Source organism: Necator americanus, chromosome III, assembly GCF_031761385.1.
Source record: "Necator americanus strain Aroian chromosome III, whole genome shotgun sequence".
Lineage (NCBI taxonomy): Eukaryota > Metazoa > Nematoda > Chromadorea > Rhabditida > Ancylostomatidae > Necator > Necator americanus.
Window position 1 is genome coordinate 38,411,429 of NC_087373.1, and position 11,511 is coordinate 38,422,939.

Below are 11,511 nucleotides of genomic sequence, written 5' to 3' on the forward strand. Positions count from 1 at the left end.
ATTCGGTATTGATTAATTTTTGCCGTGTTGTAAATCTAGTTAGTGTATGTACCGTCAGTCGTATTGTATTCGTATATTACAGTGCTTCTGTGATAATTTGACCGATTTTATTCTTTCCCATCGGTTTTTTTCAGTAAATTTTTCTCTGTTCGTAATATGTAAGAGTTCTTCTTTGAAGGGCCTTGAAGTCGCTAAGTTTTTTCAAAAAAAAAAAAAAAAAAACAAAACGTAAAACAAAGAAACTGCTTCGTATTCTATAAATGACAATTTTTTTCCAAACGTCTTCTTGGGATCAGTTGACCTGTTCCAATCGCATCTTACACTCAAAGGCATCACCCCACGAATCTGGGGTTCTGAGGGTTTCAGATGGGTTATGCCTATACGGAGTCGTAGATTATGGGGAAGAGGGTGATTCCTTCTATTTCTTCCTAAATGCCGTAAAAAAACGGCCTGGAAAATGCGGCTTCGAGCGTGCCGGGGCGCTATCTTCCACGATGAGTTCGATTGGAGCGCGCCAGCCTTGTGCACGCTCCGCATCTTCCGGGCCCTTAGTTAGGAAGAAATAGACGGAATCACCCTCTTCCCCATAATATACGAACCCCTATACGCATAACCCACTTGAAACTCGCACCGCTCCAGATTCGTGGGGTGATGCCTTTAAGTCTGGATGCATTTGAATCACATTATCTGGAAATTTTCTCTTTCTGGGAGAAATCGCTTGTGTTGGTCGTCACTATCTTTCTCGTTCTCATGCTAGCAAATCTCTAGTTTGAAAAATTCTAGTTCGGTTAGTAGAAAAAAGTTATTGAAGGAAGTTCCAATGACATTTTTTTCTTTCGAAATTTCTCAGTAGATATCACTGCTTGGAAGAGGGTGAAAATTAATTGCGATTGTTAAGTTTCAGTATTCTTCACGTAAATAAGTCTATCACTAGAACTTCCAGACGAAAATTGAAAGAATCCCTACTAATTTTCTGAAGTTTGAAGGTACTCGAAGCGGTAACCGAGAAATCGCTCAACATGCACAGCCCTCAGAAGAGCCAGAATTTCCGAGGAGTTAGGTTTGTAGCCGTGTTACCGTGTGGGTAACATTCGTAGCGAACGTTCTGGAACAGAATTCTCGAGACTCAAATTGAGTAGATCAGCGCGCGTTCCCCGACAAAGCGGAAAACTGATGCTCCCTCGCCAGATCCGGGAAAATTTCACTGATCAATGCGGTTATAATCCGCTCTACTGTTTTATTTCTTCAAATTTGTCAAGAAATGTTGGAAATTGTATGAAGTTAGGTACAGAACTTGATATGGTTGCACGCATCAATTTAATTGATCTTCTTATGTGAACTGATCGATCACTCCTATCATTCGATGCGGAAGGTGTGTCATGAACCGAACAAATAACTTTGTTCGCTTGCTTACTAATCATCTTATGGAACATCTCATTTTTCTCCTGGTTTAAAATTTCTTTAAGTTTTATATAATTTGCAATGGCATACCGTAACGCTTTTATTTGTTCGTTTCTTCGTCTCTCTTTCTTTCTTTCATTTCTTTTATTCGTGTTTTAGGACCGAAAAACGTTGGTGAAACATGAAGTGTCGTTGACATGGCAACTAAATGAGTCATTCTGGCCCCAATTCAAACTATGACCATTCTTTTGTGAATCACGAACTCTTTTAAAATGTAGCTATTATTATTGATGAAAGATTTTTCTTTTGCTGTTGATATGAAATTGAAAAAGGAAAGTATAAATATTTGTTCGAGAAATATAGGGTCTTCTAAACGAAATGAAGCACCGGTGCTGTTGCGTAAGCGGGTACCCTCGAAACGGTAGAGAAAGCAGCAGTTAGGATCGAATGAAGTGGGACCTTTATTAGCACCATTCTTCGTCGCTGGTCTCGCTGGTTCCACCTCGATTCCAATCGTTTTTTCCGCAGTCCCGCTTCGAGCGCAGTCGCTTACGCAAACGCATCGTGCTTCATGTCGTTTTTAGCCTGCCATACATTTGTTGGAATTCTATTCGAACCCTCTCAAAATCTTTTTTTCTTCAAATATTGAAATGATACAAAATATCGGGTTCACTTTTCACGCTCAGAACTCTATTTTCTAAGAAGGACTTGATAAGTGCATGAATTGATTCATGTACTCGATTCATTGTGATTCATGTAAGCTCGACGAACAGAACGTCGAGAAATTCTTTCATTCTCTTTTTTTTTTGCATGAATGTCCGTTCCGTTTGTTCCTCATTGTTGCACTCATTTACAATCGTAAGTGTTTGACGGTGCACTGTAATTTCTTTTATCTTGCTTCATCGAAGGACTTTACTATGCTAAATTGACATTTCTTGTAGTTGACGCACAGTATTAAAAGCATCACCCCACGAATCTGAGGTGGTGCAGATTTCAGGCGGAGTATTCTTATAAGGGATAGTAGATTATGAAAAGGAGGGTGATTCAGTCTATTTTCTCTTAATTGCCGTAAAAAACGGCCCTAAAGACGTAGCGCGTGCACAAGGCTGGCGCGCTCCAGTCGAACTCCTTGTAGAAAATAGTGCGTCAGAACGCCTGAAGCCGTATCTTCTGGGCTGTTTTTTTTACGGCAATTAGGAGAAAATGGACTGAATCACCGTCCTTTTCATAATCTACTATCCCTTATAAGAATGCTCCACCTGAAATCCGTACCACTCCAGATTCGTGGGGTGATGCCTTTAAGAGAGATCCCGGAACCCAAAGGTGTACTTTACCATGTTCCTATGACTGCGTCACTGATAGGCTTTCAACACGTACGGAACTTTTTCATGCGAATGCGAACTGCTGATAAGAAACGGGACATTCAACCCGTCATGCTACTTGCTTTTGAAAGTCGTTTTCCGTATATCGCCCGGTTCTGGAATCTCTGATCTCTAGCAATTTCCCTTGCCTGTGTTCATTACTTTCCTGTAGTTTGTCATGGTTTATTTGTGCCTGGACGACCGCCGGGCGGCGCCGCCCTCGCGGCTGTGAAATGTGCGAGCAGCCTAACGTATAGTCGGGACAAAACTATTTACGAGAAGGATGAGGGTAGTTACACGAGCGGTCGCGCCGAAGCAACGCGATCTTCCGCGATCGCTCGCTGACGTCCTGCGAGCGGTGTGCTTGGTGCTTAGCTAAATTTTCCCAAGTGACGTGATCCGCATCGATAATGGCCGCAATTTTTAAAGTTGTTTTCATCCTTTTTGCTTTTCTTTCAGAATTTTTAGTCTTTCAAGTTTCTTTTTTCGTATTTTTGTTATGTTCGGTGTATTTGCTTTCGTTATGTAGATCTGTATTGTATCTGTATAGTTCTTAAGCTTTTGTTCATGTTTTGCTTTTGAAATTTGGTTCAAAATTGTATTTATTTCCATGTTAATGTTCTTTTTTTATGGTTTTTTAAGCCAATACTCCCTCCCTTACAAAGAAAAAAGAACATTAAAATGGAACTAAATATACGAACAGAAACAATACAATAACTTAGGAACAATACAGATACAATGTAAATCCAACTAACAAAAGGAAACACAGCAAACATAACAAAAAAGAATCTTAAAAGACGAAAAAAAGCCCAGAAAGAAAAGCAAAGAGAATGAAAACAAACTGAAAAATTCCGGCTGATATCGATCCGGATGACATCACTTCACGTCACTTTGGCAAATTGCCAAGCAGAGCAGTTAAAATCGCGTTGCTGCGGCGCGGCCGTTTGCGTGTAACTACACCAAGTGCTTCATGTCGTTTTCGATGCGACCATACCCTCTCTGCGCACGCCTAGTTGTCACGCAGTCGCATCGGTCCTGGCAAGAATAAGTATGGTCGCCCCAACGCTGAATGAAACATCTAGTTTGTTGCAGATTCAAACTATGCCCGATAGCTGCCTTTACATAACGTTCACAAAATCACAAGATGTCTATTTTCCTGGATCAGTTATCGAGGGAATCGCACATCTCGTCCTGAACGAGCCCATAAAGGTACGCAAAGGTGGAGATACTTGTGTTGGACGACTTTTGCGCTGCTGCGGTGCGCTGGAGGCGTTACGTTCACCCGGCGCAACGCAAGTGCAAATAACGTTCGCAAGTTGTACTCGACACCTTTATAGAGTTACAGTCGGATAAAAACAACGTGAAGATCGGTGCAGTTGCGTAAGCGGTTGCGCACGAAGCGGCGCGGTGGAGCGTAGCGCGGTTAGGATCGAGGAGGCACCCTTGGTAGCTCCACTTATCACCACAGTTTGTGACGGTCCCACCTAGATCGCACTCGTTAACTCCACCGCGACTCTTTGAGCGCAGCCGCTTACGCAACTGCACCGAGCTTTTTTTTTATTTTAATCCGACTGTATCAATTATTAGCTGATTTTTGAGAATTATTTGTATATTTTTTGCGCGCTTATTTCCATATATCGAACTAGAACAATTGAAAGTTTATGTTCTTCGATGCTCATGAAATGAAGATGTTTTCAGGCTCGAACGCTGACTGTTGGCCTCGATTGCCGAGCACACACCAGCTACGATGTGTCACGGAGCAGGACAGTTACGTAAGTAATTTGATTGCGTTTTAGTAACGAATTCTATCATCATTTTGAGGCAATAATGATGGTGGAGTGTCGAAACGTACATATATATCTTGCACTAGTCCTTTATCCCAGTCTATGTGCCCATGCTCTACAAATGATTTTTCAAGTCTTTTTTTGATAACAGATGTTTCCCTGACGTTAGAGGAATTTGAATAGTTATGTAATTCCTAATATAATATCTACGGAGGTGATGAGTCGTAAATAAACCTCTTCATACAGAATTGATTGCGATTACAACGCAGTTTAGCGTAGTCGCCGGTCAAATCGTCAATCTTAATTGTATTGTATGTATAATTCTAAATCAAGAGGTCATCCTCACTTCGTCACATAAGCGATTGCGTAGTGCAGTTGCGTAAACGGCTACGCTCGAATCGGCGCGGTGGAGATAGCGGTTGGAATCGGGATGGGATCATCCGGACTACAGCGAAGAATGGTGTCAGGAAAGGTTCCCCTCCCCTAGATTCTAACCGCTACGCTCCGCAGCAGCACCGCTTCGAGTGCATCCGCTTAAAGGCATCACCCCTCGACGAATCTGGGGTGGTACGGGCTTCGGGCGGGTAATATTCGGGGGTACGGGGTCGTAGATTGTGGGGAAGAGGGTGATTCCGTACATCTCTCCTTGCATCAGTGGAAACTGACGACCCCGGAACTGTTTTTTTTTACGACGGCTTCTGTTGCAATGCGCAACCTTTGCGCTCTGCCCCGCCTGCGATTCGTCCGGATGGGTTTTCAACAAATTGCAGGAGGGATTGTGGGGAAGAGGGTGGAATCATCCCTTATAATCCCGTACAGGCTCACCTTAGACCCGTACCACCCCAGACTCGTGGGGTGATGCCTTCAGGCAACTACACCGTTTTCACCATACTGTATCAATACTTTACATTTCCAGCTGAATCAATTGTGGTCTGAAAAGTGGCCGAATTGGGCATTTCTAGAGCTTAAAAAGCACTTTTAATTTCCAACTTTCTCTTCAACTTCTCTATCTAATAACCTTGTTTTTCAGGGATTCGGATGGGTGAGTACCTACTTCCCTATTGTTGTTGCCTGCTGAGAAACTTTTTGAGATTTCTTGTTTCAAAATCAATAGAGGGAAGTCTTGTTGCACTTTTTTTTCTGTTACTTGATTGGATCAATACCTTCCGAAGAACCTGCAATTGCAGTAAATCAAGTTCGGAAAACTACACGGAAAGCTATTCAGCTACTACAGTTTATGCCAATGTGGAAACCATCGTATGGACATCACCACCAGATGGCAAAGAGGTGCTTTGGATTTAAAATCCATTGTTTTTGCGAAACCCAGGTTTTTCATCTGAATCACAGCCGCCTAGCATTCCGATAGAGAACTGCTTCTGAGCAGGAATGAAGAAAGATTTTGATTAGCTGTATGGCCTGGGAAAAGATGCGGGGAAAAGCATAGGTTGGAAATGCTGTAGTCTGATCAAAGGGACCTGAAACATAGTGCATTGCGTAAGCGACTGCGCTCGAAGGTGCGATCTTTGCATCACACGAGGGATTTACGACAAAGTCTTGATCAGGATTATAGCGGAGGATTTTACTATTTTCGTTAAGGTTATGCCAGCTGGTACGTATCAGTACCCGTTCGTATTCAAATTGCCGCTCGATCTTCCTCCAAGTTTTGAAGGTGAGGGAGTTATCAGTTTTGTTGAACCTGTGTTAGGCTTCCAGCAGAGTTTGCGCTGGTGGGGTCGGTGCCACCAATTCGTAGAGATGTCAGAAAGCGCTGCTGCAAACTGTTTGCAGTCTTAAGAATAAGAAAAATAAAAAAAATATAAGAATTTTAAAGTAATTCCGCATTCTGTAAGCTCCGTAGAAACTTCTTTGATGATGCTGTATTGATTTCTGTGTGTGTGTGTTTGTGTTTGTAAGTGCGCACATTTCTGCGCATAGGTGCGATAGGGAGAAGCCCGACCCTCCTCAGGTGAAGGGGGTTTAGATCATGGGGTGCAGCTCAAGTGAAAGGGGTCCTTTCGCCAACCGTCCAGAAATGAAGAGGGTAATTTCGCCAACCGTTTAAAAGTGAAGGAGATCCCCTCCCCAGCCGTCCAAAAGTGAAGGGGGTCAGAGCACCGGCTCCGACCATCGCATCTATGTTTCTGCTTATGTTTGTTGATGTGAAGTCGTTGTTTGTTTTTTATGGGCATTGAATTTGTCGGACAATAAACGAAAGGAATGAATATGAAGATGTTGTGGTAGTAAGGTTATAAGTTGAGCGGTCACTATTTCTTGGAAAAGGAGTTACTTTCCTTTAGAGCTAATTAAATCGCCTCTAGATGTACTCTCACAGATTAGAGATATACTCGGGTCTAAACGACGTGATGACCCACGCTAGAATCACTTATCGTTCAAGTTAAGCTAGCTAGATGGTCTCACCTCGATCCCAACCGCTAGCTTTACCGCACCGCATCGAGCGTAACCGTTTACGCAGTAGCACCGACCTTCAAGTCGCTTTTACCCATCTATATTTTCAAAGCATATGTGTCAATTGTTTCACTATCTGTCATGATTGCTGCGGATTGGGTAGGAATAGGATCATTCTGTGTTTTTCAGGAAGTTACGGATACATTCGACATATGGTGAAAATGGAACTTGATCGACCTTGGCGATTTAATAAGCGTGACAAGAAAGCCTTCACAGGTAAATTTTTGTACGGTGAAATATGTTTTTCATTATTTTGCCTTTTTTTGTTTTATAGAGCAGCACTCATGCTCTAATAATTGTCGATTTTTGCTTCTAAAGATACTTCAAGTACGTATTTTCCAATATTTACAAAAGTTTGCAGTTCTGCCCACATTTGACCTTAACACTATTCCGGAAGCAATCATGCCAGTTACGGAATTTAAGGTTAAGAAATTGGGAATAATTCTGTTCAGACATGGAGAAGTGGCAGTGGAGGTTTACTTTTTCGTACATTTTCATCTTTTTTTTCGATAATGTTATTCAAGATTACTTTTAGTGCGAGATTCCTAAAGGTGGTTTTGTGCCGGGTGAAATGATTGTAGTGAACGCACAGGTTATTAACGACAGCTCCAAGAATATTGTTAAGGTATCCATTTCATTTTAAAGGAAAGAATGTCCCGAAAAAAAATCTGTTTAGGGGAAAATAAAACTGTTGGAAGTGTCGAACTACGTGGGCTATAACGTCGGGAAGACAATTCCGCAGTCACCATACCTAGTGAATGTAAGAGGTGACAACCACCGCGAACAGCGACGTAAAATAGCAACAGGGGAGCAAGTGAGTTTGTCTATTTGAACTCTTGACTTGTTACTTCTCCTACCTGAAGCTACATCGAAAGATGGGAAGGGCTGAATACAGAATTCCTTAGGCCTTAGACATTAGGGCCCAATAGTGGTGATGTGACTGTGTAAAGTATAATGTTGTGCGTTTAAGAATGCCTGAAATCATAAAATATGCGTAGAAAATGCATTAGTATTTTTTGTGCATCGCCAGTTTAATGACGATGGTTCAAGGTGTTAAGGTAGGTAGGTGTGGCCCGTCATCCGTGAATGGCTTTCTTATTTGAAAAGAAGAAAAACATTTGAAAAGGCGATAGCTCATCGGTCCGCATACTGGAAGTGAATAGCCGAGTCAGCCGAGGTCCTGAATCCCACCCGTTAGTCTAAAATGTATCGTGTAGTACTTTCAGAAGAAAAAAGCGAAAGTGGCCTCCATAGCGATTCACGACCGCCTAGCACTTATACAACGACTTTTATTCAAGCTTTTGCGATTTGTATTCGTAAGTTGGCGGTCTTAAAAGCATCACCCCACGAATCTGGAGTGGTACGGATTTCCGGTGGAGTATTCCTATACGAGGTCGTAGATTATCGGGAGGAGGGTGATTCCGTTCATTTCTTCATAATTGCCGCAGTGAACGGGCCGGAAGAGCGGCTTCGAGCGTTCCGGCGCACTATTTTCTGCAAGGAGTTCGATTGGAGCGCGTCAGCCTTGTGCGGCGCCGCATCTTCCGGGCCGTTTTTTACGGCAATTAGGAAGGAATGGACGGAATCACACCCCTCTCCATAATCTACTATTCCGTATACGAATACTCCACCTCAGATTCGTGGGGTGATGCTTTTAAAGATAGCCGTTGGGTCACCATTCGTGAAAGCTGTTCGTGTTCCCCTGTTCGTGACTTTGCCGGGATTTCTACAGTACGGACAAGAATCCTCTATCTACATCAATCCACGATCAGCGTCAAATTTCTCCTTCGTTGCAAGTAACCGGACTGAAATCGCGAAGGGTCAGCAAGTTGACAGGACATTATGGGTATGGAACGATTTAACGACGATTAATGACTAAGAACAAAATGTACTGCAGTTTTTGTGCTCTGTGAACTTTTTTTGCGTGATCAACAATCATTCTGCGCAATGGACGTTTTGTTGCGCGCCGAAGTACAAGCCAAAGAGGGCACGGTTGAGGGGCCCGCTCAACAGCCTGGTCCAGTATTTAGGAGCTTTGTTTGTTCTGAATATTTGTTACAATTAGTCAATTTGCTATTTTGCTTTTAAAGAGGGTACACTTAGATGCAAGTTTTAACTTACAACAAGGCATAAAATGCAGTTTGTCCTTCAAATGTTCTTCACGATTGTTATTTGTTTATTTGTTTTATAGGAACTTTGCATAGCAAAGAACAGCAAAGGTAACGTCCAACTGTATCTACAAGTTCCTTCAACGGTGCCGTCTTTCAATTATTGTCCAATAATTAAAGTTGAATACGTTGTTGAAGTGAGTGACAATACGTTAAACTGGAGGAAAAGCTTCGAAAAAATAGCATATCATTCTAGTTGAAATTCGAAAGCACTGGCTCACTCAACAGCAATATTGAAACTGCCGTTCCGGTGATTATCGGAACGATACCCATACGGGAAAGGCTTTCACAAGAACCTACACCCACATCATCGAAAATTTATCCTTCTCTACCAGAAATGGATAGTCCTCCACCATATTCTCAAGAAAATATCCAAGGTAAGCAGATTTTATGGAATTTTATTTTATGGAATGGAACATATGAAGTCTAACGGCAATGGAAATATTTAGGAGATTCTTTGCTGCCACCATTCAGCTACGTGGAATCAGTCAAAGGCATCGAGGGCACGGTTATTGACAAATACAGTATAGAGGTAAGGTCAAGTGGTCAGGCTTTTGCAACCAAATTTATGATTAGTTCGCTTTTTGACTTATTTCTTGTATTCAACAAGAAATGGTTTATGTGTCTGAATAACAGTTCTTATATTTTTTTTCTTCAAAAATGGTATTGATTGATTGCGAAGAGGTTAGACGGCTATACGGATTATTTTTTACAGCCCAAATTAACAACGTGTGTCATAATGGGTAAACGAATTAATTCTAATGCTTCTTTACATCTTGACAGATGTTTTTCTTCAAGTTCCACTAGTGTTTGGAAAAAAAAGCAGAAGCTCTTACTTTTTAGAAAGAATATGAAAAAAAATTGTCTTGCTTAGCACCCAAAAATCTATCCCTAGTTTTGCAGCTATATGTTCCTCGATATCCGTTCTACTCACAGCTATCTGAAATCAACAAAAAGGCAGAAGAAGGCGATGGGAAAAAACCTTTGGATCGACCCTAAACAAGTGACTCTGCATCAAAAATTCCAAATTAGTCACGACAGCCTATAGCATTCCATTTTAATGATTTTAAAGTAATTCGAGATGTCTAGCTTAACCAGATTTTCTTCGTAAAATATTGTTTACTCTCACTAAACATTAGTCATGAACGGAAAACATGTTAAAATAATTTAATGTTATAAGTTGTTACATATTGTTATATCTATAGTGGAGGAGATTGAACAACAATTTTGAATGTTGTTAGTGGCAACCGTTCACATGTATACGCAGTGAGTCGACTTCACTGTTAACTGCGACTTAGCAGTTGGTGTTATCACTTCATCTCTGTTTCATACTGAAAAATACATGGATTTTGATTTGAGGGGTGATGGTCACCTGCCAGCTGTACCGTGTTGGTACTGAACTGTGCATGGGTATTGTCTCCGCAGATGCAAATGTTAACCTCTTTCTCCGATTCAGAACGAGGATATCATTTCATTTGACTTCAGTCCGCATTAATTGAGGTTTATGAGCGCATCCACACCCTAAACAATTACTTGCTGGGCCAACTGATGCATCAGGTCAGTGTTTTCGTCCCTCCAAATAAGTGGCACCTTATTTACCCATAAGGAAGAAATGGTTTGGTTCGTCCGTACAACCTCTTACCCCTGTGCTACTTTGTAAACGAATCTGCCTAATAGAGCTCCTTGCTCGCGATACTCCAAGATGAGTGGACAGTTGTTGGAATTCCCTGCTGCATTTCTATTTATATTTCAGACCCGCCATGTCGTTCAACTGTTGAGGCTGAACTGCTCGGCGTGTTTTTCGGAAGAGTATCTTGAGTATGAAAAGAACCGAACAGCTCCCAGTGTCGATTGGAGAATTTCATATGGCCCTCTATTTTCCTGTACTCTGTACCTCTGAGAAATGTTCATCGTCAGAGCCCTGTCATCTTTGAAAGTTCTCGTGTTCCGCTTTCGCTTGGTATTCACGCATTAGGAAAAGTGATCTTTTTTTTTAATCTGATGGCGACATGATGCTTAGATCGGTAACATCCGTCTACCGTTGTGTAAAGCTTCCTCTGCAAGGTTGTATTCCTTCCCGAGCAGAACGGATTGTCGAGTGGCTCCCATTTGCATCGATTCTAACAATAACCACCTGCTGGGTATATGTTCTGAACATTAACGCATTGAGTTCATCATAGAAAGATTCTTTATGATCTTCAATAGTTTTTGTAGGTGCTTGGGAATCTACTGTCAAACATCTAGGTTCTGCGGTGCGGTTCTACGTCTCGCATCTGAATGAAGCAGCTACGTCAACAGTCATCGACAGTGAGATTCTTGCAATGGAGCAAA

General features: G+C 41.8%; 1 protein-coding gene across 1 annotated transcript; it reads left to right on the forward strand.

Annotated features, from left to right (window-relative positions):
- Positions 1-3,863: 3,863 nt before the first annotated feature.
- Positions 3,864-10,179, forward strand: RB195_012275 (uncharacterized protein; the record flags this gene model as incomplete). Its single annotated transcript, XM_064194059.1, has 13 exons — positions 3,864-3,971; positions 4,461-4,534; positions 5,577-5,588; positions 5,734-5,833; positions 6,143-6,215; positions 7,142-7,228; positions 7,374-7,486; positions 7,548-7,637; positions 7,689-7,826; positions 9,204-9,317; positions 9,377-9,557; positions 9,630-9,712; positions 10,084-10,179. 13 exons carry the CDS (start codon positions 3,864-3,866, stop codon positions 10,177-10,179), a joined length of 1,269 nt encoding a protein of 422 aa, XP_064051642.1.
- Positions 10,180-11,511: the final 1,332 nt, after the last annotated feature.